This window comes from Fusarium subglutinans (genome assembly GCF_013396075.1).
Source record: "Fusarium subglutinans strain NRRL 66333 chromosome Unknown NRRL66333_c0000001, whole genome shotgun sequence".
Classification (NCBI taxonomy): Eukaryota; Fungi; Ascomycota; class Sordariomycetes; order Hypocreales; family Nectriaceae; genus Fusarium; species Fusarium subglutinans.
The window spans coordinates 611,312-638,608 of NW_023502064.1; the positions used below are offsets into that span (position 1 = coordinate 611,312).

Sequence of the window (27,297 nt, forward strand, 5' to 3'; positions counted from 1 at the left end):
AGAGCTGGAGGGAGCTCGAGTCTGAATTGCCAATTACGTCAGTGACAGTCTAACAGTCATGAGCTCTCAGCCAATGACTGCTCGGCGTGGGGAGAACAAAGAATATCCAGCTCCCTTCAACATGTCACAAAGAGTTGGTGGTACCTCGGTAACAAATTTGAAGATGACAATTGATTGACCGCAAATATTACATTTACCGAAGAAGGCTCTTTGAGCCAGCTTCGGATATCGAAGCCGATGAAACCCTTGAAGTAGGAGGTAGGAAGAAAAACAGAAAGCAAAGTAAATCAGCCAACACAGAAGGCCAGCAGGTATATCTCGAAGCGCCCCGACGCCATCCATAATCCCAAAACCAAAGTCTCATGAGTAACCATCCAGATCCTTGACTCTTTTTTGATTTGTTTTTCGCATGTTGTCTTCGTAAATTCCTTTTCTAACCCAATCCACCCCAGATACCTCGTATCCTCCTTGCTAGTTGAATATCCTTCTGCATGATTGTGACACGCTTGGCGTGGATTGCGCATAGGTTGGTATCTTCGAATAGATGCACCATGTAAGCTTCGGCAGCTTCTTGCAGTGCCATGATGGCTTGGCTCTGCCAGCGCAAGCCTTCGTCTCGTGGGCGCATCGTCAAAGCAATTTCTCGAACCTGTCGACCTAGTGTTAGTTTCCAATTGGGCCAAATGAAATCTAAGGCGTCGAGAAACTGACAAGGCGCGCAAATGGGAGCTTTCGGAGGAGCAGTTTCGTGCCACTTTGGTAATGTCGAATTTCACGAAGAGCGACTGTGCCGGGACGGTATCGACGCTTTGCGCGAACGGGAACAGGATCGCCAGCTAATGAAATTGTAAGTAAAAAAAAAGATACTGAGAAGTCTGGCTTTCTGAGAATTCGTACCTTGGACATCACTCGGCCGCGACTTGCCCGCGCCGGAAGCTTTAGATTTCCTAGGAGGCATTGAAAGGAGCGTGAAGAAAGAACAAAGAGTGCGTGGTGGATTAGCGAGAAGAGGCTTTACAGCAAAGACGGCAACATGCAGAAAAGGAGTGAAGCAAATGCCTTGCACAAAACGCTCGAGTTGGATCAATACAATTCTCGTTAAAAGGAGGTTGTAGGAGAGAAGCGAGAGTGTTGGTGGTGGAATCGCAAGGTGGGAAGGACCACCGCGATTATGGGGAGCGTGTGAGCGAGCGCGCCTTCCCCCAGCCCCGCGATTTTATTTAATTGATTTCCAGCCACTTTGTCGCGAACCCGATGCACGGCCACATATCCGCACTGCCACACGGTACGTATTCCCGGCCGGAATGGTGGGGGTCCTCCACTGGACACACCTCAGTTACCGGTACCCGTCAGTCTCTCAACGTGGCTCGTCCTATTCCGTCATCTTCCAGTTCAACAATAAAACTTCACTTGCTTAGACTTTACAGCATCTGACGCCTTACTCTTAATAAGAGTCGTTGGTATTGCCTGATACCTAAACTCGGTCTCTACTCCTTCCGCTCTATGAAATCAATACATTACTCGACTACCTTGTTCATATATAGCCAAACTCCGATCATCGCTCGCTTGGCTGTTCCCGCTCAGTTACAGCATCACCGAAAGGAAGATATTCCATTCAGCATAACATGGACCAAGTCATGGATGGAGGCCGACTGCCTCTTGAACAATGGTTCTGGGAGATGCCAACATGCACTCGTTGGTGGACAACCGCTACCATTCTGACTAGTGCCCTGGTTCAATGTCAGATGGTCACTCCTTTCCAACTATTCTACAGCTTTCGTGCAGTATTCGTGAAATCACAGGTTCGTATTCTTCCCAACCATTTGTTTGCTTGTTTTTATGACAGATATTTGAAATGTGAACGCTTATGCTGACGTTGCATCTCCAACAGTACTGGCGACTCTTGACGACGTTTCTCTACTTTGGCCCCTTCTCGCTCGATCTACTGTTCCACGTCTACTTCCTTCAACGTTATGCGCGCCTGCTAGAGGAGTCATCGGGTCGATCGCCTGCTCATTTCTCGTGGTTACTACTTTATTCAATGGCCTCCTTGATCGCTCTGTCGCCTCTTGTTTCCATGCCATTCCTCGGCCATCCGCTCTCCTCGACGCTGGTCTACATATGGTCCCGACGTAACCCGGAGACTAGACTGAGCTTCCTCGGCTTACTTGTGTTCACCGCGCCTTATCTGCCCTGGGTTTTGATGGGTTTCAGCCTTGTACTACACGGCACTATCCCTAAGGATGAGATCATGGGTGTGGTTATTGGACATGTTTGGTATTTCTTTTCTGATGTTTACCCTCCTCTGCACAACGGCTCTCGCCCTCTCGACCCTCCCAACTGGTGGAGGCGTCTGTTTGAGGCTCGACCTCGGGTTGATGCGGATGATAGTACAAACGATATTATGGTTGCCGGGGCGCGAGAAGCTGCGCCCCGAGAGCTTTAAAGTGTCAAGGGCAGAGAAGGAGATTGGTTTCAGCAAGGAACAATAGAGCCATTATGCTCAATATTTGCTATGAATTGGCGTTCAGGATTGGTATATTTTGGAAGCATGGCACTGGACAGATGTATTGCCGATAGCGTTGATTTACTATGGCGTTGTCAGATTGGAATGATTCATGGCCTTTGGGCATCTGGTAAAACTGGTGGTCACTTGTGGTTTACATAGGTTGGCAGGCATCATGATGCTGTCTCATGATATGTAGTAAATCTGTATCAGTGCAAGAAAGCACTAGTGCCGTTCGTCCACTGTTAGGTAGTTCGGGTGGGCACCAAACAAGACAAAAGTCTGCATAACCTCTAGGTTGATTTACGAGCTGGTCCATTGAGGGCCTGGCCTTTGAAGGCGTGTGTGCTTGTGATGTCAGCGCAGCAGGGACCTTTACCTTTTGCGTTTTGGTGTAGCGCTGATAGCCTTCGCCGGACATTCCATGGTTGACCCCGCCATGGAACCTTTGGGACGCTGTAACTAAAATGTAGGTACATAAACAGCTTGGGACCCCGGCCATTTCAAAGCTTCAAAAAGAGCTTCCACCTGCTGACACTTTTGGTCTTGCAATACCATTTCTACTGTACTTTTCTCTTTACCGAATAGTCTCTATATCCATCGAATAAATTAACCACCATGCGAGCTTACTTCTACGATGGCCTTCCCGTACGTATAACCTCTCTTTGCTGCACGGCCTAACTAACAAAAAATTCCAGGGCGACCAGCGCCTCCCTCATAACTCGGGCATGCCCGTCAGTGTTGACGATCTCATGAACATCGGTGTCTACTACTACCATCTCCCTGAGCTCGAGTCGGTCGACAACCTTGCCAAGGAGCGTGGCTACAAGAACCGCGACGAGATCACTGTCTCTCCCCAAGCCATGGGTGACATCTACGAAACCAAGGTCAAGTCCTTCTTCGCCGAGCACCTGCACGAGGACGAAGAGATTCGATATATTCGTGGAGGCCGTGGATACTTTGACGTCCGAAGCAAGGATGACGACTGGGTGCGCGTGTTGCTCGAGAAGGATGACCTTCTTATTCTACCTCCTGGCATCTACCACCGCTTCACTACTGATGAGAGCAACGTAAGTCAACGGACGTACTTTACCACATATAATACAGGCTGATGATCACAGTACGTCCAAGCCATGAGACTGTTCAAGGAGGATCCCAAGTGGACGCCTCTGAACCGAGGCCCCGATGTCGACAAGAACGAGCACCGACAGGAATACGTGAAGCAGTTCCTGGGTGAGCCCAACCAGTAAGAGGCCCACATGGGAATCAAGCCAGTATTTGGTAGTAGTGGAGGGTGCTAAGTAACAGGAGAACGACCGAATTACCAGTCCAACTGAAGAACCGTCAAACATGAATATCACCGCTTGAAGCTGATGCGGAAAGTGTAGGGTTGACGTGATCTGGGAGCTGTTTGACGTCATTTTGTATGGTGTGTCTGTTGCAGACCACAAACATACGACTTGAGCGGTTTTGTGAGATCTGAACCGAAAACAACTCGGTCACAAATCGGTGGCAGTCTGAGCAAGTCAATTGGCAATCGTTTACATTTGATATTTTACCATTTATTCCTGAGGGGGATGAGTTAGCGGTAGCGGGAGTTTGGAGAAATCCGGTTCCATATGCATACAAACATATCATATCTATTCATCTTTGTTCCAAACTGAAGTTTTCTTTGAAATACCAGTAAGCTTCCACCTACAACACCTGCAGTGCATATCTATTCTATACGAGGGTCACAAACTTTTTTGCGATTGAGCGCATCATACGGTCAGCAAAGAATTCCGCTCATAGCATTGGCTCCAGCGTATTTCATGGATCGTTGCGGGGCGTGTAAGTCAAAGCATCTTGCAGTAGTTAGAGCATGCGGCAAAGGCGTAGCTCCTTAAGATCTAGTTGTTCCTCGACGAATCAAACCTTGATCTGTATTGAAAATCAAGCTTGAGGCCGAGGGCATCTAGAACACTCTTAAGAGAGTTTCAGCGAACTGGGCTAGGCAAGCTTTGGCGCGAAAGCATGAAGTGGATAGGTATTCAAGGCATAACAAGGATAGATTCAAATTTACACTCCAAGATGGAGATTATTGCTTTTCACGATACTTCTATTCATGCTTTAATTCTCAGTCAGATTGGGGGTTTAGGCGACAAGCTCAGTCAGCATCTAGAGTTTGACCATATAAAGAAAGGCATTGTGAGTATGAGCACTGACTGATACGTACAGTTTTGGACCCCGCCGGAGCATACCTAACACGAGACCCTGGAGTTTTATGGTTTACAGCTTGCAAAGCAAACCTTCTCTTCAGTTCAGCCATAAACAACAACAACAAACTTGAATAACCAGAATATAGGACTCAATTGCAGAGACCAAGACTTGACGCAAACGATGGATACCCGAACTGAAGTCTCAGATGTTACTGAGGCATCATCTAGGCCGCGGATAGCGCAACTTCCTGCGAGCTGTGATCCTCCACAGCCCAACACCCCAGTGAAGCAGTTAGTCTGGGTGGTATGATTCATCTCCTGCACCGCACAGCGCTCTTTCATTCGTTCGATATGCTCACCGTTGGATGTACAGATCTTTGGAGGTACGGGTCAGATGGGGCACTCCCTTGTCAAATGTGCACTCTCACATGGAGACTTGGTAACGTCGGTTGGCCGTGTGTTCGAGACAAGTCTTAAGGACATGGAGAATATCCATGAGAACTGTCTCGGCGCCTTGTGCGACGTCCGCGCTCGCGAATCTGTGAATCGTGTCATCGAGCGGACGCTCCAGCGCTTTGGCCGTATCGACATTGTCGTCAATTGCTCTGGCTACGGTGTCATAGGCGCCTGCGAGGACCAGGATGAGCATGACATACGTAACCAGTTCGAGACCAACTTCATGGGCACGCTTCACATTATTCACGCTACGCTGCCGTACTTCCGCAGACAGAATGCAGGCCGCTATCTCATCTTCAGCTCAACGTCTGGCGCTTTGGGCGTCCCTGGCCTGGGCCCTTACTGCGCGACCAAATATGCGGTGGAGGGCCTAATTGAGGCCATGCTCTATGAGACGGATGCCTTCAACATCAAAGCCACACTCATTGAGCCAGGCCATGTGAGACCCGAAGAGCCAGAGATGCAAGATACGTCGCTTCCAACGTCCTGGGGTCATTTTCTTGTGAAGCCACCGAGCGAGACATACGGCCATCCAACATCACCAGCGCTCCATGCACGAAGAATTGTTCAGTGGCTCGGTGACAAGTATCGACCCACGAGCGCTATCAAGTGCGCTGAACTTGTATGGCAACTAGGACACTGCTCGTACCCGCCGCTACGATTATTATTGGGAAGCTATGCAATTGAGAGCATTCGCGATCGCATGCGGTCTGTGACAGAAGAGTTGGAGGATTGGAAGCACCTCAACTTTCCTGCCGGACCAGACGATGACAGAGAAGCTGGAGAAGAGACGACAGCAGCAGCAGCAGCAGCAGCAGCACCTGAAACCAACGAGGCTGCTGCTTCTGCTTCTTGATATTTGAAATGAGCATTGTCGTTAGTTAAGGGTGCTGTACTAAGGCACTTCTGAGGCGCAGGCGCTATTGGATTTCTCGTACCGGGTGGAGTGACTATTAAACGCTAATTCTATGATACAGTACGTACAACACAAATTCTTTTACGAGCTTACTACTTATTATTTCTGGACCCTGAAAGGAGATAGTGTGTGATCTATACGGATATGGACCGAAAAAAGGCTGAACAGTCTACTCTCCTACTTGCTCTTACTCTCTAACTTACATACCATTCAATACCATAAAGTTTGCCCCTGTCCTTCTGGATGACTCAGCAGGAACGCGCCCCAAATCCAAGTCAAGTTCCATTTGCTCCACGTCTCCCTTTGAGCCCCTCGACCCTGTGGCTCGTACCTCGTACTTTCTTTTACAGGGCTCTCAGTCTAAAGGGAGAAAAGATTCCCAACGGGGGTAAAGGGCTGAACACTTTGTCCAACGCGTTGTCATTTCCTCCTCTTACACAATTTGCGCCCACGATAGCACCCGACGTTAGAACGAACCGAGCATACAGCGTCTCGTTTCGGATCTCGACAGCGAAACCCGGTACTTCCGTCGCATCCCAGCGCTGATCCCGACGTTTTACTCCCACGATCGTTTCGTTTCGTTCCGTCTCGTCATCTCGTCCGCTGCCATAATGACCGACAAGAAGAACGAGGACTATGTTGTTCAGATGGGCAATGACAACTATGATAAGAATGAGAAGCCTTCTTTCCAGGCGCGATCACCGCCTCCCGTAGCGTACGGCTCAAGTCCAGTCAGTGGCCTCGAACAGTTGGAAAAGAGCCCGCCCTTGTCTATCTTGGCGTATTGCTTGTCTTCGATCAGTATGACAGTTGTCAACAAGTACGTTGTGTCGGGTAGTTTCTGGAACCTCAACTTCTTCTACTTGACTGTCCAGGCAAGGAAATCTCCATGACAAGGCATTGTACCCGTTTTTGACTTTGGACCGTGTAGGCTATCGTGTGTATTGGCGCAATCACTCTGTGCAAACAACTGGGCTTGATTAAGGTCCTTGCGCCTTTCGACTCTGATCGAGCAAGAAAATGTACGTTCTTGAGGCTCAAGTCACGACCTTGTGATAGCTAACACGAACAAAGGGTTCCCTATCTCTCTTCTCCTCGTCGGCATGATTTACACCAGTACAAAGTCGCTTCAGTTCCTCTCTGTCCCCGTTTATACGATCTTCAAGAACTTGACCATCATTGTCATTGCATACGGCGAGGTCCTCTGGTTCGGTGGCAGTGTTACACCTCTTGCCTTGCTCTCTTTCGGTCTCATGGTGCTGAGCTCGATCGTCGCAGCTTGGGCTGACATTCAAAGTGCCATCAACGGTGACTTTGGTACTGCCGACTCAGCTGCTGCCGTCTCCACGCTCAACGCTGGTTATGCCTGGATGGGAATGAATGTTTTCTGCAGTGCTGCCTACGTGCTCGGCATGCGCAAGGTCATCAAGAAGATGAATTTTAGGGACTGGGACAGTAAGTCATGCACTGTCGGTGTGAATGTTTCTGTTGCTGACATTGTGTAGCCATGTACTACAACAACCTCCTCACGATCCCCGTTTTAGTTGTCTGCTCGCTTCTTACAGAGGACTGGTCCGCCTACAATTTCTCTCGCAACTTCCCCGACGATACCCGTAACAAGATCATTATCGGCATGATCTACTCTGGCCTTGCAGCTATCTTTATTTCATACTGCTCCGCTTGGTGCATCCGCATCACCTCCTCAACAACCTATTCTATGGTTGGAGCCCTCAACAAACTTCCTATTGCAATCAGCGGTCTCGTCTTCTTCTCCGCCCCAGTCACTTTCGGCAGTGTCTCTGCCATCTTCCTCGGCTTTATTAGCGGTCTGGTCTATGCTTGGTCCCGCGTACGACAATCGATGTCCTCTGGAGGATCATTGCCTACAGTGCGACCTACGATGAGCGCGAGCGCCAAGAGCAACCGTGATGCCAACTCTTAGATGATACGATACAAGGCGCAACTTTGGAAGTTAGGCTACTGTGCATGGCGTTGATGATGTGGATAAACGTGGCTCCTGCGAATCAAGGGATAAAAAGTCCCCGGGTGATTTATAGAACTCGGGTCAGGGTTTTTGGGTGTGTATAACATTGTAATGAGCACGACGGTGACTTATTTTCGAGTAAGAATAGACAAAGGAGTTTCGGATAGGGGTCTTTTATTACTTGCCAATGCATTCTTCTTCTGAGTTCGATCTTACAATCGACTGAGCTCAGTCATGATGGACGCGTTGATGATAACGCCAGTTGACAGACAATTTCCAGCAATTCTAGGCGTTTAAAGTCGATACTGCCCTATACTAAAGCTCTGCATAAGCACGCTTCCGTCTAATTGGCACATAATATTTATAAAGTCCGAGGCTCATGATCAGCCTCAAGGTCATGCCCACCTCAGTTTTCAAGATCGACACGTGAAGTGCCCCACGTGGGTCCCTAGGACGTCACTCTTTACCTTACCTTAGGTAGGGTAGGTGCTAAGTTTAGGTAGCACCAGGGAATGTCCAAGCTTTTTTTGCTTCTTCTCCAAAATGTTGGGGGAATCTTGTCTTCCACTCTATTCTAGATAAAGCAAGGGATAGGATAGAAATGACGTCCCTCACCCTTTGATCAATCAACCCGAAAGAACTGTCTCTTTCTGTCTCTCTCTCTCTCTCTCTCTCTCACGCAATGATATAGCTGAGGCAGAGGCCCAATTCCTACTATCTCCCTTTTATTTCCTTTTGGACTGTATAATCTATCGAGCTTGGAAGCGCTTAGACTCCACAGGCAGGTATTGATTGTATGCTGAGCTACCTACCTCAACCGCTAGCAAGATGCTGTACTTTCTGCATAGGCGTAAGTTTCAAGCTTCATCCGTCGTGTAACGACGACTCTATTTCTCTGGCGACTAACTTTGCTTGTATAGCTTTTGTGGCCTTAGCAGACACTGTTGGTGCCGCCCCAGACGATCGTGAGTTACTCCCCCAGAGCAGAGCCTCCTCAAGCTCAGTAAACCTCTAACACGAACGACTTCAGTCAAACTCGTCACCTCGTTCCTAATATCATTCCCCCTCGCCGCTCTTCTCAAACGAATTCCCGACTCCAGGCCAGATCTCAAAAACCTCTTTGCCATTAGGTACGACACCGACGATCTCTCAGCCCATTCATGTTTCAGTCGCACTAACATGCCCAACCAAGCGTATCCATCTTTTACCTCGTCGGTCTCTTTGACCTATGGGATGGTGTCCGAACCCTCTTCATCAGCGCAGGAGGAACATACTGCATCGCCAAATTCCTTCGAACGAGTCCCTATATGCCATGGATCGGCTTCGCTTTCGTCATGGGCCACATGTCCCTAAGCCATATCGCTCGTCAAGCCGCTGACGACCCAACGAAGACTGATGTCACAGGTGCTCAGATGGTGCTTCTCATGAAGCTCAGTGCATTTTGCTGGAACGTTGCTGACGGTCAACTCCCCGAAGAGTATCTGTCTGATTTTCAAAAGAGGAACATGCTCAAGGAGCTGCCTCCTATTCTCGACTATGCTGGTTGGGTTCTCTTCTTCCCTGCGCTCTTCGCCGGCCCGTCTTTCGACTTCACCGACTATCGTAAATGGCTTGACACAACCATGTTTGACGCACCCAACGTCGATCCAGCAAAGAAGCCTCCCGTGAGGAAGAAGCGAAAGATTCCTCGAAGCGGTGGTCCCGCAGCTTGGAAGGCAGCTAGTGGCCTCTTCCTTATCGGAATGTTCATGGCTCTAGGTGGTTCATACTATCCCAGCCTGCTCACTTCTGATATTTACATAAAGTACGGTTTCCTTCGCCGTGTCTGGATCATGCATATGGTTAGCTTCACTGCACGACTCAAATACTATGGTGTCTGGTACCTTACTGAAGGGTCTTGCATCCTCGCGGGCATGGGCTATAACGGTGTTGATCCTGTTACGGGCAAGGTCTTCTGGAACCGATTGCAGAACATTGATCCCTGGGCTGTTGAGACTGCGCAGAACCCTCGAGGATATCTTGGAGGATGGAACATCAACACGAGCAACTGGTTGAGGAACTACGTCTATCTGCGCGTCACGCCTCGAGGCAAGAAGCCTGGTTTTCGCGCTAGTCTCATGACCTTTGGCACAAGTGCTCTCTGGCATGGCTTCTATCCCGGATACTACCTTAGCTTTGTCCTTGCAAGCTTCATTCAGACAGCTGCAAAGCGTGAGTCTATCTATTTACTTACACCGAAACACATGAACAATACTGACGATCTCTAGATTACCGCCGCCATGTTCGCCCCTTCTTCCTAGAACCTATCACTGGCAACCCCTCGCCCAAGAAGAAGTACTACGACTTCGTATCTTACCTCGCCACACAACTCACCTTCACCTTTGCCACAACACCTTTCCTGGTCCTCACGTTACAGGGCTCGCTCCTAGCCTGGTCCCGCGTCTACTTCTACGCTGTAATCTGGACCTTTTTGTCACTCGTTTTCTTCTCTTCCCCAGGAAAGGCCGCCCTGAAGAAGCAGCTCGAGAAGCGTCAGGGCCGAGCTAGCGCTAAGTTGGTGCGCTCAATCTCAACGGACAGTCTAACGGGCAAGGAGCCCATTTTGGGTATTTCCAAGGATATTGAGGGTGACTTCAACGAGGCCGTGGAAGAAATCAAGGCCGAGATGGAGATGAGACAACGAAAGGTCAAGGCGGAGATTGAGGCGCATAAGGCAAAGGCCAAGACAGGCTAATCAAGACTTCATGTGGTGCGGGTCTGTCATTAACCATAGCGGCGTACTCATCACGGAGAGCTTTAGTGTCAAACGTGAAAGACGCATCCGGTGTTATGATGGTGTTGTTTCAGGTGTCCGGGGACAAAGAGTTTAGAGTTGATTCTCCGTTATGTACGGAGTAACTAATGGCGAATTCATTGGCAAAAGTATACAATATCTTTAGCAGATTGTACATCTGTTCATTAATCTATCTATATCTGGGATAATCTGCAGTGGTTTGCAGGTCCAGTTTATGTCCCTCAATCTGATTAATTACATGGTATCGTGAAGTGAGTGTCTATGCTGACGGCCTTTTCTCGTCTCAGCATTGCTGCCAAATCCAAACATAGTTGTACAAGTGTATATATCATCCCCAATTCCTGATTATACAAAGGTCCATTACAGGCTTTCAGGACAAACTTGCAAGACGTTCAAGAGAACAGTAGAGCGTATAGTTGCATGGGAAGCCTCGGAGGAAGAAAAAGTCGTACATCGTCGAAATACTGAGACAGAAAAGTGTAAAGGCAAAACATCGTGTCTCGTTGAAAAAGGTACGCTCAGAAAGAAGAAATCGTTGGTCGTTGAAGGTCTTTTTGACAAGGTGCATAAAGATCGTGAGTTTTGCAAAGTTCAAATTGGTTCGAGCAAAATTGGAAATAATTCGTAATGCGTCGTAAATTGTTGAGATGCCGTGAAGTTCCATGATAGGTTTCGAGATAAGGACTGTCCTTCTGATCCAGGTCATCGTCGTCTGTTTTTTGGTGAGTGGTATCAATGTCCCCAACGTTGCTTAACGCCAACCACAATGAGGGCGATGATGGCGCCGAGGATGAGTAAGCCGATGAGGGACATTCCTCGGTTGACCTTCCTCCACCAGATTGCGCTTGTGAAAACAGCATCCTCTTCGCCGCTTGCCCGAGCTGAGACTTGGTTGCGTTTGCCCAGCTCAGATGTACTGTTGTTCCGTTCAATGTCTTCTTCTATCTGGTTATTCCGTTGAATAGGAATGAGTGCAGCAAACATCCAGGCTATAACTCCGTTAGAACCAAGTCTCAATACTCAATTTCCAGGACTTACCTAATGGGAAAACAAATCCCACTACAAACATAGTGACCTGAGCGTTGCGCCGTCCAGTCAGTTCGCTGCGTGCTTCCCATTGCGAGGCGGGAGGTTGCCAGATGCTTTGTGAAACAGGGCGTCGGTCTCGAGCAAGATGAGGAGACCAGATGCTAGAGGTTTGCTTCTTGATGTTACGCACGACAGCAAGGACGGGGTGAGCTGGAGCTGCGCTGATGTCCATGGAGCCTGTATTTGAATGCTGGTGAGGTAAGGCTTCACGAGGCCGGCGTCGAGGGTTGCGAATGTTGGGAGCATTAGCATCCTGACTCGGCGATCGGCTGAGCTGACCGTCGGGGGCCTGACTTTGGCTGTATTCAGAGTACATAGACTCCATAGAGGGTTGGGCAGCCAGCCACTTGCGCTCGCCACTGCCATAGTAGACTCTGCCATCAACTAATTAGAAAACAATCTCAGGCAGACTTGATTTGTTTACTCACCTAGCCCAGGCAGGAACAGCAGCATTAAAGCTGGCAGTCGATCGCAGACTACGATCAGAAGAATAACTTGACAAAAACCTCCCCATTCGCGACCGAGACGAGGGATGATGGTAAACTTCCAAATCAGCCAGCCCATCGCCATCCTCGTCGTGGTCGCGAACTTGGCGAATGGTACCGGTTGCTGGGTCGCGAGGCATGCTTCGCGCGAAGGTCGCTGCAGGAGCTTCGAGTGAATTGCTTCTTGAGTGAGACGGGGTTTCGACATGCTCCTCAAGACCGAAAAGTGAGGAGGCCATACTTAGTACATGCTTGCTGTGACTGCTTCCAACCCCACTACCACGTCGACCTGGAACGGAAGAGAGTGAGAGGGCTCGAGACGCAGGCTCACTGCCTCCTTCGCTTTCTGACATCACTGTTGACAACTGACCACTCCATTGGTGGGGGCGCGCTTGAGGTCGGTTCTGAAGGTCCGGCCAAGATGGACCAGCGTGTTGCAAAATTGTCGGGGGTCCAACAAAAAGGGCACGGGTAGCCTCTTGGGTGAAGATGGTCGATAACGAGGTAATTGATGCAGATCGGGATCGCAAAGTTTCGCGAGAGCGGGATTTGGCGAGAGCAAAGCTGTCTGAGGATCTCCTTTTCCTTGGCTGCAATGGAGGAACAATCAAGCTTTCTTGCGAAAATTCGGGTCTCACGCGGTTCCTGACGGCGACAACAGAGGAAGAAGCTGAGTGGCCACCATGTGTTACGACGTTGACGTTGCTGTCTTCGGTTTGTGGACGAGTGCTGATATGCAGAGAAGCCTCAGCTGAGGAAGGATCCCCGAGTAGCTCAATATTGGAATGGATCGATGAGGGTGGCAGACTATTTAGGTCTGCTACATTCATAGGAGAGCTGAATCCATATGTTTTGACATTCGTTCTCTCAGAGAATGTTGATCTGGTTTGTTCGGATAGCGAAGATTGAAAGGATGTCTTTTGAGTGAGCCACTGAGAAGAAGGACCAGCCTCATGATCAGGCAGATCAACCTCTGGCAGTGTGGGCAAAGGTAACTCGGGTGGAGCATCTTGAGTCTGCGGCTGTTTTTGCTTCACGTCAGGTGTTTTAGGTACTTTACGGAGACCCCCAAATAAACGATAGTTCCATGGAGATGAGTTTGAGTTGTCCGGGGTGGACGGATCTCGAGGCCGAGGTGAAATAACTGGAGAACTGGCGTTTCGTTCTGTGAGAGGTGTCATAGGCGAGGCTGGACGGCTCTGGCGATCATCACTGTATGTACCCATTGATCCTCGACCATAAGATGTGTTACCAGTGGTGAAAGATGGAGGGAGAGACCAGAGAGATTCAACCCTGGACGACATAGAAGCATCTTGAGGAATTATGGAGAAGGTCTTATCGGCGTGAACGTTAATGACCCTTTTGCGAGAAGGAGGTCTTGGTGAAGTTGAGGGTTCCCGGGAAGGTGGGCGTGAAGCATAAGAAGTATGATCATCACCATCGGTATCATAATGGGGCAACCAGGGTGCAGGGTTCTGGTCAAATTCGGAGGATGGATATTGAGTAGGGCGCTTTAATGGCGATGGAGAAAGCACTGTACTTCGAGTCCGGGCCCGCTGCAGGGATGGTGATGGCGTTTCAAACTGAGAGTCGGAGGAATGTGTCGGGGAGCCATGTGTCTGAGCAAGCTCTGAATCGGTCTCGGTACTCGCATCAGCGTAAGTAATTGTCTTTGATGTGACAGTACTATCTGAGGCAACCCGTGGAGGGCTGTAAGGGACGACCCGAATTCCGAGACGGTTATTCTGAGAGTTGTTCTGAGAGTTACTACGCTCATGTAATGCCTTGCGCGGCAAAGAGCTGGACGGTGAGACCGACATGCTCTATGCACGAGGCGATAATAATTGTGATTTCCAGGACATCAGGAGACCAAGAATAACTTCCAAAAAACGATTGCCCTCGAAATTGGCAATAAAATGCAACGCAATTCTGTTCAAGATCTCGATCTTGAATAATATCGGGCTGTCGAAGTCGAGCTCGGTCGGGGCCGGAGGTGGGTCAATGAACTCGGAGGTCGTCACAAGGGGGGAACTCGGACAATGGCAAAGATATTAAAAACAACCAAAATAAAAGCGACGATATTATTGAAGCGTCCAACGTTCCAAGGAATGGGATTAAGCAGAGACCAAGCAATTGAATGCGAAACGAGCCGGGGTAGATCGAGTTGTCGCGAGATGGATCGTTGATGTTTCGGCCGTGGGAGGAAAAAAGACTCGTTCGATATCACAATTGAAGAATTAATTACCAAAATTGGGAGGGAGGAACCAAAAAGAAGAAGAGCAAGACAAGAGCAACGATTAAAGACTAATGAGTCCAGATAAAGAGTGTGTTGAATATCAAAGGCTTGAAAGAGTGACTGGCCAGTGGCCGATTATAGCGAGTGTATGTAGTTTGGTTGGAAAAGCACGAAACGAGAGGCGGAAAGAGAAAGACAAGATCATGGGGAAGGAACGGCGGGTAAGTTAGCTAAAAGGGAAGCAACGGTCCCTCCACATGCGACCAACGGCAGCAGGAATAGCGGCCTACGTGCCTGCTTCCTGCTAAACGGACTTGACCTGGAGGCTGCCCTGACTGAACCTTGGAAGGTGGACAAGCTGTACTGTGGGTATTCCAGCTTCTCGCTTTGCTGGTCTTACAGTAGCAACAGTACTACCTTGTCCAAGGCACAGCCTAACTCGCGGTAACAATGACTAAAGAATCCAGGACCAGACGAACGACGAGGGTATGGAACGATCCGAGCACACAGACCTCACGACCTCTCACCCTTACAGAGGCTCTTGACACAAGCAATTGGCATTGGATCATTGACGTGTACTGGGCAAAACCACATCAGCCAGTGGTTGCAAGCGCCATTCTGCAACTAGCGACCTTGGGATATTACCTTTGCTGCAGCAGGGTTGCCCCTGCAGATGGGGCGCGGCGACGATGGGACCGTTGCAGGACAGGGGTTTTTGGTCGAGCGAGGAGGCCTGAGGGAGATAGGGGCGCTCTGACTGACGCTGAGGACTGAAAAACAAGAGAACAGGGCATGGAACGACACCGCAACTTTGACGAAGCAACGTTGAGTGACTGAGTGCAGAGATTTTCACAACTTGAGCATAATTCAAGCAAGAGAGAAGACGACGAACCATATCGACGAGAATAAAAGGAGCAATCTAGAGACTTGTCTTCAGGACCTATTCTGAGCTCTGATTTGTCCTCCTCAACACACCTTCAACCTTTAGGGACTGCACTTGGGGTTGTGCCGTTGTGGATCGGATCTATGAACTGGAACTGGTTGGCTTGCACTATCGACGCTATTGCGGGAGCCTCTTCCTGTGTGCGCCCAATTGGCAATAGCTCCGGCTATGTTGTATCGTAAGATACCAATGGTATCTGTCTTGCTGCAAGACAATACTTGGATACCTTGAGCAAGCCCTTGGGCAACAGGGAAATATGTACCTCGAAACAAGATGCCAAAATTAACTCATCAAGGAGTCTCCTAGACTTGCAATAAGTCTACCTTAATCTTTCTATCGCTTAGGATCAGGGTCTTTGGCTTTTTCTCCTCCACTGCGGAAGAGACATGGCCTGGAGAAATTACTGGACCACCTCTGCCAGGTGGCAAGCCATCAGTGGTGTTGATCCTGGATATGATAAAGCACGTACAGATTCTATATGAGACGAGTGAAAATCAATGGACAGGTTCAGCTATCATCATCCCTTCAATCGGATGGAATTCTGGATGAATTAAGCGTTCAACCTGAGAACTGCAGTTACTCAAGTACAGCTGTCCTTGAAGGTCACTATTTCGGCCGCTTATGATGTTTTCCTCCCGGCGCTTGTTTTACCTAAAGTGTTCCAGTTGCTCTGAGCTGGCAAAATACATCTCTCGACTAACAAGCTCAGTGTACATTGGCGTACCTCCATCTGGATCAGAGTTCTGCGTTTGCTCCAGTTCCATTTTGCCTGCAGAGAAACAGCGCTTCTCGAAACCAAGACCTGCAGAAAGGTCAAAACATGCAAATTCTCTCCACTTGGTCGCTTCGAGGTCTACAGAACTCTTTGACTCGTGCGTTTGGGACAGCGAAAGCCATTCCTCAAAGACACTCGGCGATGTAGCCAGACATCTTTTTTAAGCTTTGGAGCCGTTGGCGCGCGCAATCTCACATGTGCCTCTTCAACGTGTCAAACTCGCGTTGTGTGTGCTTATTGAATCGCGTGTATGCATGTTATCTTTAGCATTCGGCTTACATTGGCCTTTTGAGCCGCTTCGATCTGTTCCGGGACAAGGGGTTGAGGCTACTGGCTCCTGAAGTTTCGGAGGGTGACATGAGGCTGCTTTTCCGAACAATTGCAGTCAAATTTCGAGATACTCATCATTCTCACCTTTTCTTACCGTCCAAGGAGAACAAAAGTTGAGACTGCCAACGTTACCATGGTCTCATCATGACCCCTTCTGCAATAGCGAAAGCAGGTTCATCTCCTTTTCCATGTGCCTCTGCAAATGTCACCGGCTCACTCGTAGTCGGTACGGGTAGATGTTAGCTCTGATCATCGCGTCTTCCAGACGATCATCCGTTCTTGGGGAGCCACCAGAGCCATCACCGCCTGTCCTCTGTCCCTAGCACCCAAGTCCCGCTGGACCTGGCTAATGCAGGTACCGTTGCTCATTGGGGGTCTTCTTGATTCATGGCCTTGTCCTGCAAGCAAAAGGGATATCCTGGAGTGTCTAGAGCGTGGCTGAGCATCGCAAAAAGGTCAAGTCTATGTAGCCTAGGGGAGGAAAGAAAACTCAGGACCTTGATCCTGAATGATAAAAAGATTTAGGCAATTTAGGATAAGTTTAGGATATCTTTTGCTGAGTTTATTTTTGACACCTTATTGTGTCGGTCTGAGTTTTCTTGCCCGAGGGTAGCCAAGACATTCAAGACTTTGATGCATTCTAGTCATGCACGAGTGTCAATGAATATTTTGTATTTTCACAACAGCAAATGACATTGCTCTGGCATTTTAGTTTGGTTGTCTAAGCTAGTTTTGACCCTGCATTCGTGTCTTGTTCTCAGGTTATGAGATGTTTTATACCATCTCCACATCATTTCGCTTCGTTCAATAACTCTTGTGCCGTGCAGCTCACCGCATGTAATAGTGCATATGACCCATGAAGCGATATGCAGAGTAAAATGAAGACGAGCAACCTTGTGGAGGAGAAATGTCCAGCACAATTTTTCTGTTTTGGTGGTGTTTCTTAGTGCCCAAGCCAGCCAGTAAAAGAAATAGTTATTCTTGGATTAGTTACTGAGTAAGCGAAACTGAAGACGCAACCAACAAGGACAAACAATGGTTTTGAACAATAGGAGTTACCCAGTTTGTGGCTGGTGAGTGCTTCATTTTTTCGGCTTTTATTTCCTTAAGCAGCAGTCTTACTTGGTTATACTCGTCAAATGACTGCTTTCTTTCTCTGACAAGAGCCGCCGTCTTTGCTGACTTGATTTTGTTTGCCCTGCCGCATGGAACATTCCCGCAAGTGTCTTTTTAGCTCAATCTCTCTGAGCCTCGTTGACTTCTTCACTTCTTCACCTCGCGAGTGAGACAATTCGCATTCATATACTTTCTCAAACTCGATTCATCGGTTTTGACGACGTTGCCATGTCCATCTTGAGCTCTGCGGGGTTCGCACCGCCTCAAGCGGTGGCCTTGCTGGTGAGCCTCACATCACATCACAAACTCCATAAAACTCATATTCAGCCTCGTCTTGTGAGTTTATTGAAATGTGCTAACATATATGTACAAAGGTTGTCTATTGTCTCGTCTACGTCATCCCTCTCTACTTCTCAGCTGCGACAAGGCCTTCGCCCACTCGCTCTAGAGATGCTCCTGAGGCTATCCGCGCACGCATCTTTGTCGTCTCACTCTCGACGGCAGCATGCTCCCTCGTGACGCTGTACCTGCTCTCATCTCATGGCGCAATTGCCGTTGAGAAGCCCTTGCATTTCATGGGCTACTGGCCCCCAGGGTTCATCGATGCTGCTCGTGCGCTCTGGCTCACGGCCCTGCTGTTTGCAGGCCCCTTGTATGAATCTCTCGTCATCGATGGCGCGGCTCATCAATGGCTTCGTCTTCAGCCTCTGAGGGATCTGTGGACTGACTGGCCAACCTGGAGAAACATGGTAGCGGTACGTTTGTCCTGAAACTGTTTGATCTCGCTGTCGATTCCTTCATAATTATTCCCCCCTTGTCAATCTCTTATCCCCACAGTTATCTCCTCTTGAGCCTCCTCGTCATCTCACCGCTCCGCTATCCATGTTGACTAATTCTTCTGAAGGGTCCTATTACCGAAGAGTGCTTGTTCCGTTCTGCTGGTGTCCCACTGCTCCTCCGTTCTGGAGCCAGCCTAACTGGCACTATCTTCATGTCGCCGCTCATCTTCGGCCTGGCTCACCTTCATCACTTCTATGAGTTCCGTATCACTCACCCACGGACTCCTCTCCCTGTAGCTATCGCACGGTCATTACTTCAGCTGTCGTACACGTCCCTGTTCGGAGCATATGCCACTTTCTTATTCCTAAGAACTGGTAGCTTGCTGGCTGTTGTGCTCGTGCATACGTTTTGCAACTGCATGGGCCTCCCACGTCTTTGGGGCCAGCTTGATCCTCACTGGCTGCCAGAGGGTGATCCGTCCTCAGCCTCGTCTAGAAAGATGTGGACTATTGTTTATTACGTACTTTTGGTGGGCGGCTTAATTACTTGGTGGCAGAATCTGTACTCGTTGACCGAGACACCGATGGCGCTGGCCAAGTTCTAAGATTATCTAATTCATGCATTTCACAATCGAATTGTTGAATATCGTATGCACAAATGAGATGGTCGTCTCACAGACCATGCTACGGCCCCATCTGAAATGTCAAGCTAAATGACCTACATGAGCACTGGGGCTAGCAGTAGCCTCATTGTCTGTGCATTTAAACAGTATTCAGGTGACGGAATAGTCAACAGACTTGAGTCGTCATCTGGTCTACTAAAGTCCGGGAGAACCGAAAGTTGTTTCAGGATGGAATGAGTAGAGCTTTTATTTCGTTTACAAAGCCTGACTAGGTATCTAATTATGAGGCCGCTACCTGGAAATCAGGCAGTGATCCTGGCATCGAGAAGTCATCACTGTCATTGCTTCTCGTTCCTCGTCGATGCCGAACCGTCCCTCCGGCTCCTCTATCTCTAATCTCTGCGTCTCCTCCTCGCCCACGTACCTCGTCTCGGTGATCCCGGCCAGCATCATTACCCCTAGATCGACCGATAGATTCGCTTCTCTCGGTCGAAGCATCCTCGGGACCTCTTGTGTTCTTCTTTCTCGGCCAGAGACTTGGAAGGGCAATTTCCTGGAATCGAGGCTCAACAGCTCGCTCATCAAACCAACGGTGAAGGCGAGCTTCGACAAGTTGAGCAATCTTGGGTACGTTGTGTAGTTTAGAGCGACTACCGAGAAGGCTTCGAATCTCAAAATCCAGTCTGTAGTCGTCCAGAAAATTGAAGATCATCCTCGTGGGTGTCGAATGAGAGGGGTTGCTGGGAATGAAGGAGATGGAAAGGGTGCCACTGAATCTGATCACAGAAACAGCCAGTTCCACGGGCAGAACCGCAGATAGCTTCTTGGGGTAGTTTAGGATAAGTTTTGTCCTTACGGCCAGAGTAAGCATGTCGCTCAGGTCGACGTCCATACGCGCCTGGAGACGCAGGCCATCTCTTGCTGCCGTTGCCGGATCAAACTTCTTTCCAGGAGCAAGGCTCAATCCATCTTCATCGACAGGGATAATACGGCAATTGCTCAGGATCGGAAAGTCTTCTCCCAGACTCAACTCTGTGACCCGGATCTCGTCAATGAAATCTGGCCTTGAATCTCCGTTCAATGCCTTAGAAAGTGAATCAAGAATGGCATCATCATGCTGAGCATCGCTTCGGAATTGAGCAATCGTTTGTGCAATGAGAACATTAAACCAATCAAGACTTTCGGGCTGATGGCTGTCGACATTGTAGTACGCTTTACTCAGGATCGATCCAATGGTAAGTGTTGGAGGGTTCCTGAGGACAGTGGACTTTTTACGGCTGAGAGATCTGTCCTGAGATCTATCTCCACGATTTGCCGGGCTCCTGACACTTAGTAATGAGCGTTTATGAGCAAGAGTTCTTGACCGTCTCTCGGTAGCTCGTAGCGAAGCTGTGACGTCTGCTGAAGGGGGATCGCCGAAGATGAAGAATTTTATGAATGCGGCCAGTACCAGAACCACGGAGAGCTGTCCGACTATGAGACCTTGAGTAAAGGATAAACTATCAGGGTATCAGTCAGCTTTGTTTAAGGACTTGTCATGATGCAGCGTTCTTTATTCACTTACGTCGGCTCTATCGGCCGGGGACAGGTATCTGCTTCCATGGTAGCAGCGTAAGGTGTTAGATGCTACTGAGGCCACTGCGCTCTGTTTATGCTAGAAGCTCCAAGCTGAGATTATTAAGAAGACATAGACACCATTTCAGCTCTGATGGGTAATGATCTCACTGATGTCACCGAGAGCTACCATGATGAAGGTTGAGGTTGGTAGCGGGTAGCTCTTGTATTATGTAAGGCATCCAGGCCAGACTTCCAAGGTTGTGGGGCACTCACCTACAACACCCACCTACCTACCTACGTTAGACTACAGTGACAGTGGCATCTTAGAGGTCTCCCTCACTAACAACAACAAGTTCTCTGAATCACAGCCCTGAATACCACTGAAGTATTTGGTATCTCTCACTGCACGACGTCTACACTCACAAGGACCTCATATAGCAGCCCGGGAATAACACGTTACGCGGCGCCGGTGAACCCCAACCATCAACATGGACGTCGCCCAAGCAGTATCTGGGTACATCAATAAGGTGGTTATGACGAGCGATACGTCGTCTGCCAAGATGAAAATTCTCCTACTCGATAGAGAAACAGTTTCTATCGTCTCGACTGCGGTCACACAGTCTTCTCTCCTCAACCATGAGGTCTATCTCATCGACCGTCTGGACAATGCCGCGCGTGAGAAGATGCGACACCTACGATGTCTATCTTTCGTGCGGCCATCGCCGGAGTCGATTCAGCTACTCATAGATGAGCTTCGTGATCCCAAATATGGCGAGTATCACTTGTATTTCACAAATGTTGTCAAGAAGTCGTCCTTGGAACGCTTGGCTGAGGCTGATGACCATGAGGTGGTCAAACTGGTCCAGGAGCACTTTGCTGATTACAATGTCATCAACCCTGATCTCTTTTCTTTCAGCTTTACTCTTCCGCAACAGAGAATCTGGGCAGGGGGGCCTGATACATGGAACCCTGACTCCTTACAGCGATGTTCAGAGGGCTTGGTTGCTGTCTTACTCTCACTCAAGAAGAAGCCCCTCATCAGATACCAGAAGACAAGCCCCCTGGCAAAGAAGCTCGCGTCAGAGGTCCGATATTTGATGACACAAGAGGATTCACTGTTTGACTTCCGAAAAGTTGATACTCCTCCCATTCTGCTTGTGTTGGATCGCCGGGAAGATCCGGTGACGCCACTGCTTACACAATGGACATATCAAGCCATGGTCCATCATCTCCTGGGTATCCAGAATGGGCGCGTCGATCTGAGCGATGTTCCAGATATTAGCCCCGAGCAAAAGGAGATCGTTCTATCACAGGATCAGGACCCATTCTTCAAAAAGAATATGTTTCTGAACTTTGGCGACCTTGGAGGCAACATCAAGGAATATGTTGGCCAGTTCCAGTCGAAAACCAAGAACAATGAGAACATCGAGTCAATATCGGATATGAAGCGATTTATCGAAGAATATCCAGAATTCAGAAAGCTCTCTGGCAACGTCAGCAAACATGTTACCCTCGTATCGGAACTTAGCAGACGTGTAGCTGCCGATAACCTCCTGGAGGTTAGTGAGCTGGAACAAAGTCTGGCTTGCAACGACAACCACGGGACTGATGTAAAGGTATTACTTGTCCTCTTGTATGAACCTTGAGCATGAGCTGACACGATTCATAGAATATTCAGCGACTCATTCAATCGCCGAACGTTACACCAGAAAGCAAGGTTGGCCTTGTAGCTTTGTACGCTCTCCGCCATCATAAACATCCTTCCAACACGTTGCCCATGCTTCAGGACCTCCTTATAGCTGCTGGAAACGTATCTCCGCGAGAGGCAGATTTGGTCAGCAAAGTGACGGCGTATCACAACTCCCTTCAAGCGTCACAGTCTCAGGGCGGAATTTCAGAAATCTTCGAATCGGCAGGCATTTTCTCCGGTACTGGCAGCCGCTTCAAGGGTCTCAAAGGAGTAGAAAACGTCTATACGCAACACAGCCCATTGTTGGAGACTACCCTACAGAACTTGATCAAAGGACGACTCAAGGATCAGCAATACCCCTTCGTCGAAGGTGGTGGCACAACCAAGGACAAACCTCAGGACATAATCGTATTCATGGTTGGAGGTGCTACTTATGAGGAAGCCAAGATGATTGCAGAATTGAACGCATCGAGTCCAGGCGTTAGAGTAGTCTTGGGAGGTACAACGATTCATAACTCGGCGACCTTCTTGGAAGAGGTGGATGATGCTGTCAGTTCATGGCCAGAGAGCCGAGGTAGGAGGTAGAGATTATGATCATATGAGAGATAGTATCAATTACCGCGACGATTTTGAGCCATGTTAGATCAAATACAGATAATAATGTCAACCATTGAATTGTATCTAAATTTATTACTGTCTAGTGCAAGGATGTATCATGATGGAGTGCTGATGTGGGTGAGGGAACGCCAATTTGAAGGCTGATTGGATGAAATGCATTAACTAAACCCGTAGACTATGTACTTTCTGGTACGAACACCCCAAAATTTGGACATCGATCCCGTCATGAGGGCAAATTTTACAACGACAACAACATGAAATGCGTGCGCTACTAAGACCTAGGGCAGCCGCACTACGGCATCAATGGACAATTACAAGACGGCGGTACCTTGCGACTGTTTCCGGTGATTTACAGTACGTCTCAGCAAACAATATCTCGTCGTCATGACACCCATCGCATCGCATCGCAAATCATCACTGACACCCCGCTCTAGACCTTACGATGTCGTCGTAATCGGAGGCGGCCACGCGGGCGCTGAAGCATGTGCTGCTGCTGCAAGATCTGGCGCAAGGACAGCCTTGGTCACGCCGAAAATCGAAAATTTGGGAACGTGTTCCTGTAACCCGAGTTTCGGCGGCATCGGCAAGGGCACAATAATCCGAGAGGTCGATGCGCTCGATGGATTGGCGGGGAGAATTATCGACAAATCAGGCGTACAGTTTCATACTCTGAATCGGCGAAAAGGTGCTGCTGTCTGGGTTCGTCGACTGCTCGGATTCGTTGTTGGCAGAATTAGTGACTAACGAGACTCGCAATAGGGTCCCCGCGCTCAAATTGACCGAGAGCTCTACAAGAAACACATGAAGGACGAACTCTCTTCGTATCCCAACCTATCGATCGTGCTCGACAGCGTGTCCGATATCGTTACCAAGCCCCAGGAACTGTTCGAAGGCGCATCAAGTTGCATTGCGGGCGTGCGCCTGGAGTCCGGCCAAACTCTCCCAACAAAAAAGGTTATCATAACCACAGGGACATTTCTCGGAGGCGAAATACACATCGGGCTGACCGCGTATCCAGCCGGTCGACTCGGCGAGGCGGCGACATTCGGGCTGAGCAAGTCACTGCGTGATGCGGGCTTCAAGCTGGGACGCCTCAAGACCGGCACACCCCCCAGAATCGACGCAGCGAGCATAAACTATGATGTGCTGGAGAAGCAGTATGGCGATGACCCACCAACACCATTCAGTTACCTCAACGAGACTGTGGCGATTCAGGAGCAGATGACTTGCAGTGTTACGTACACAACGGAGGATACTCACCGGATAGTGCGTGAAAACCTTGATAAGACCATACACATTCGAGAGACAGTCAAGGGCCCACGCTACTGCCCCTCTCTCGAGTCAAAAGTCATTCGCTTCGCTGACAAGGAACGACACATCGTTTGGCTCGAGCCCGAAGGTTTGGACAGCCCAGTCATCTACCCCAATGGTTTGTCCATGACAATTCCTGCAGAGGCGCAGGAGGAGGTCTTGCGCACGATCCCAGGCCTCGAGAACTCAAAAATGCTTCAGCCCGGGTACGGTGTTGAATACGACTACATCGATCCACGTGGTCTGAAGTCAACACTGGAGACAAAAGCCATCAGCGGCCTGTACCTGGCTGGTCAAATCAATGGCACGACTGGGTATGAGGAGGCTGCCGGTCAAGGTGTCCTTGCGGGCATTAACGCCGGTCGCTCGTCTCAAGGCTTCCCACAGGTTTACCTCTCAAGAGGGGATGGGTACATTGGCATCATGGTGGATGACCTTATCACGAAAGGTGTCACTGAACCTTACCGGATGTTTACCTCGCGAAGTGAATTCCGCATGGCATCACGTGCTGACAACGCTGATGTTCGACTGACATCCAAGGGCTATGGGTGGGGAGTCATATCGGAGAAGCGCTGGAGTCGTTTCCGTGATGAGAGACAGCAGATTGATGACCTTACCAAACTATTACAGTCTGTATCGTTGAGCCCCTTACAGTGGATCGAAAAGGGGTACCATATGAAGCGCAACACTCAGCGTCGCGATGGTATAGATGTCCTCCGTCTCTCGAACCCTGAAACACGCGTCGACGTCGATCGGCTTGCACCAGTCATCCCAGGCGTAATGGACTTTCCACCTCGCGTACGACGTCGTGTTGAAATCGAATCATTTTATGCCCCGTATATCAAAATCGCCGAGTCGGAGCGCAAGCAGCTAACAAACGATGAGCGCGTCAAGATACCCCTCGATCTCAACTATGACAATATCCCTGGGCTTGCAATGTCAGAAAAGGAGGCGCTCAAGGCAGCGAAGCCAGAGAACCTCGCACAGGCGAGGCATGTCGAGGGCGTGACTCCGTCGGGCAGTTTACGTCTACTCGCTCACGTTCGTCGAAGGCCCGAAGTATACTTGTTGGAGAAGGATTCTTCACGTGGGCGCCGGACACAAAGGACGAATAAGAATCGAGGCGGTGTATAGGTTAATTGGGTTCAATCGCATATAAGTGGCGTTTCATTGATCAAGGTCTCTGGGAGGGAACAAGAGAGGTTTTAAATAGATCTTTCAAAAGTCAAATATTTCTGCCACAATCTTAGCATTATCCTCTCATCAGGAATCCGAGTCCGAAAGTTCGAATATGCAGCTTAAGATTTGTTCTATCATCGACGCTAGTGTCGTACATGAAGGGGGTATATGCAAGATTTTCAAGCTCAAGCTCAAGCTCAAAGTTCTGTTCGAACCTTGCTGAACTTTGTCTCGTTTGTTCGAATTTTGTCTTTTCGTTCAAACCTTGCGTTTCCTGCTTTCTGGATGACCCTAGGCCCGGGCCGCGTTAGGTGAAGCCAAATTTGTGGCCTCTTCTGTTACTATCGTGGTCTGCAGCTTGATAGACTTTGAACGACGATATCAAATCAGGGTTTTTTAGAGTTTTGCTTATTAAGGATTTTCACTGCATCCTTTGTGTAGATATAGCTTGCACCGCTCCAAATGGTGGTAGCAGCAACGACGTATCTGGGTTCCTTTAGAATGAGAGTTATGGTAAGTCAGTATGGTTTAACTTACTGCATGACTGTCAGGGCAGATGATAAGTCGGTGCTCAAAAGGGGCGCAGCAGTCGTGACTCCGACGAGCGCAAGTTGCAAGAAGGTGTTGTACTTGCTGATAGTCGTGGGGCGAACTTCAGCTGATGGAAGTGAAAAGTCCCAATAGCGGGCAAATGTCTTTGGTGGCGGGAGAGAAATCCATCGGTAGTAAATTGCAGAAATAGCGAGGCCGACATCTCGGCCCAAGATGATGCCAGCGCACCAAACTTTTACACATTAGCTCTTGAGTTATCAAGGGTCACCAGGGAGCATGAACGCACTCGGCAATGCGCCCTTGGCAGCCAGACAAATGGTCAGAATCGTCATGAGAGTTTTGTCTGCCATTGGATCAATGACTGTGCCCACGACTGTCTTGCTGTCCCAGCGACGCGCAATCCATCCATCGAGGAGATCTGTTACGCCCGCATAGGCAAAGAGGCCAACGGCCCATGCGTGCTGATCGTGAAGAACGAGGTAACCAATGACCGGGGCAGCGATGAGACGTGTGAAGGTTAGGATATTGGGCAGCGTGTAGATGTCTTCGTGCAGGACGGTAGCAGGGCGTGACGGCTTGGTGTCGTCATCGTGCTGTATCACGGGTTGAGACCTATGTACAATTGGTTAGTACAATACAATCAATCGGTAGCTGGACATTGTACTCACCCAGGAGGCTTATCCTCTAGCTTTTTCTGTTGGGGCTTATGATCCAACCATGACTGGGCCTTTGTGAAGAAGAGACATCGCGGAGTTGACGCTATCATGGGTCTGGGCGCGGACCTCACGAGAGCAGGTATAGACCTCGTGGGACACCTCGTCGTCGCCCGCCAAGCCAATCTTGCAGAGAGACTCATCTCTGCACTTGTCTTGTCCTTTTCGAAAACGGGGGCTGCCCAAACCCTCTCACCAGTCGCTCAATTACTCCGGGGAAGGTAAAATCTTGTTTGGTTATTCTGGCAATGTAGTTGGAGCAAAGTTGGGAAACCCCGTTTAGACCCCCGGACCCCGCTTATCTCATGTCACGATTTGGCGATATCGAGATGCCACCAACTTCGCGATCTCAGGTACATCATGATATATAACTGAATCTCCTATTGTTTCAATCATCCATTCATTACGCTTATCAATTTCAGAACATCACATTTCATAAATATCGGA

General features: G+C 49.2%; 11 protein-coding genes across 11 annotated transcripts; 7 read left to right on the forward strand and 4 right to left on the reverse strand.

Annotated features, from left to right (window-relative positions):
• Positions 1-433: 433 nt before the first annotated feature.
• On the reverse strand, positions 434-958 carry FSUBG_198 (histone H3-like centromeric cse-4; the record flags this gene model as incomplete). Its single annotated transcript, XM_036679703.1, has 3 exons — positions 434-649; positions 712-836; positions 898-958. The coding sequence occupies 3 exons, from the start codon at positions 956-958 to the stop codon at positions 434-436; spliced, it is 402 nt and encodes a 133-aa protein (XP_036544336.1).
• A 667-nt stretch (positions 959-1,625) lies between these two features.
• Positions 1,626-2,446, forward strand: FSUBG_199 (F-LANa; the record flags this gene model as incomplete). Its single annotated transcript, XM_036679714.1, has 2 exons — positions 1,626-1,802; positions 1,892-2,446. The coding sequence occupies 2 exons, from the start codon at positions 1,626-1,628 to the stop codon at positions 2,444-2,446; spliced, it is 732 nt and encodes a 243-aa protein (XP_036544337.1).
• Positions 2,447-3,124: 678 nt separating this feature from the next.
• FSUBG_200 (1 2-dihydroxy-3-keto-5-methylthiopentene dioxygenase) lies at positions 3,125-3,756 on the forward strand (the record flags this gene model as incomplete). The annotated part of the gene is made up of 3 exons (XM_036679727.1): positions 3,125-3,154; positions 3,205-3,576; positions 3,628-3,756. 3 exons carry the CDS (start codon positions 3,125-3,127, stop codon positions 3,754-3,756), a joined length of 531 nt encoding a protein of 176 aa, XP_036544338.1.
• Positions 3,757-4,885: 1,129 nt separating this feature from the next.
• FSUBG_201 (ketoreductase) lies at positions 4,886-6,016 on the forward strand (the record flags this gene model as incomplete). The annotated part of the gene is made up of 2 exons (XM_036679738.1): positions 4,886-5,008; positions 5,078-6,016. 2 exons carry the CDS (start codon positions 4,886-4,888, stop codon positions 6,014-6,016), a joined length of 1,062 nt encoding a protein of 353 aa, XP_036544339.1.
• A 671-nt stretch (positions 6,017-6,687) lies between these two features.
• On the forward strand, positions 6,688-8,018 carry FSUBG_202 (GDP-mannose transporter; the record flags this gene model as incomplete). The annotated part of the gene is made up of 5 exons (XM_036679749.1): positions 6,688-6,896; positions 6,952-7,003; positions 7,062-7,098; positions 7,151-7,531; positions 7,582-8,018. 5 exons carry the CDS (start codon positions 6,688-6,690, stop codon positions 8,016-8,018), a joined length of 1,116 nt encoding a protein of 371 aa, XP_036544340.1.
• An 870-nt stretch (positions 8,019-8,888) lies between these two features.
• FSUBG_203 (mboat family) lies at positions 8,889-10,794 on the forward strand (the record flags this gene model as incomplete). The annotated part of the gene is made up of 5 exons (XM_036679760.1): positions 8,889-8,910; positions 8,981-9,025; positions 9,091-9,190; positions 9,253-10,271; positions 10,328-10,794. 5 exons carry the CDS (start codon positions 8,889-8,891, stop codon positions 10,792-10,794), a joined length of 1,653 nt encoding a protein of 550 aa, XP_036544341.1.
• Positions 10,795-11,224: 430 nt separating this feature from the next.
• On the reverse strand, positions 11,225-14,248 carry FSUBG_204 (uncharacterized protein; the record flags this gene model as incomplete). The annotated part of the gene is made up of 4 exons (XM_036679771.1): positions 11,225-11,566; positions 11,617-11,843; positions 11,893-12,317; positions 12,372-14,248. The coding sequence occupies 4 exons, from the start codon at positions 14,246-14,248 to the stop codon at positions 11,225-11,227; spliced, it is 2,871 nt and encodes a 956-aa protein (XP_036544342.1).
• Positions 14,249-18,056: 3,808 nt separating this feature from the next.
• On the forward strand, positions 18,057-19,212 carry FSUBG_205 (CAAX prenyl protease 2; the record flags this gene model as incomplete). The annotated part of the gene is made up of 4 exons (XM_036679782.1): positions 18,057-18,110; positions 18,156-18,164; positions 18,203-18,583; positions 18,733-19,212. 4 exons carry the CDS (start codon positions 18,057-18,059, stop codon positions 19,210-19,212), a joined length of 924 nt encoding a protein of 307 aa, XP_036544343.1.
• A 298-nt stretch (positions 19,213-19,510) lies between these two features.
• On the reverse strand, positions 19,511-20,832 carry FSUBG_206 (maintenance-mitochondrial morphology 1; the record flags this gene model as incomplete). Its single annotated transcript, XM_036679793.1, has 2 exons — positions 19,511-20,729; positions 20,795-20,832. The coding sequence occupies 2 exons, from the start codon at positions 20,830-20,832 to the stop codon at positions 19,511-19,513; spliced, it is 1,257 nt and encodes a 418-aa protein (XP_036544344.1).
• A 443-nt stretch (positions 20,833-21,275) lies between these two features.
• On the forward strand, positions 21,276-25,540 carry FSUBG_207 (vacuolar sorting-associated 45; the record flags this gene model as incomplete). Its single annotated transcript, XM_036679804.1, has 5 exons — positions 21,276-22,403; positions 22,457-23,051; positions 23,383-23,449; positions 23,530-23,794; positions 23,855-25,540. 5 exons carry the CDS (start codon positions 21,276-21,278, stop codon positions 25,538-25,540), a joined length of 3,741 nt encoding a protein of 1,246 aa, XP_036544345.1.
• A 431-nt stretch (positions 25,541-25,971) lies between these two features.
• FSUBG_208 (CDP-diacylglycerol-glycerol-3-phosphate 3-phosphatidyltransferase) lies at positions 25,972-26,993 on the reverse strand (the record flags this gene model as incomplete). The annotated part of the gene is made up of 4 exons (XM_036679815.1): positions 25,972-26,071; positions 26,123-26,369; positions 26,424-26,749; positions 26,806-26,993. The coding sequence occupies 4 exons, from the start codon at positions 26,991-26,993 to the stop codon at positions 25,972-25,974; spliced, it is 861 nt and encodes a 286-aa protein (XP_036544346.1).
• Positions 26,994-27,297: the final 304 nt, after the last annotated feature.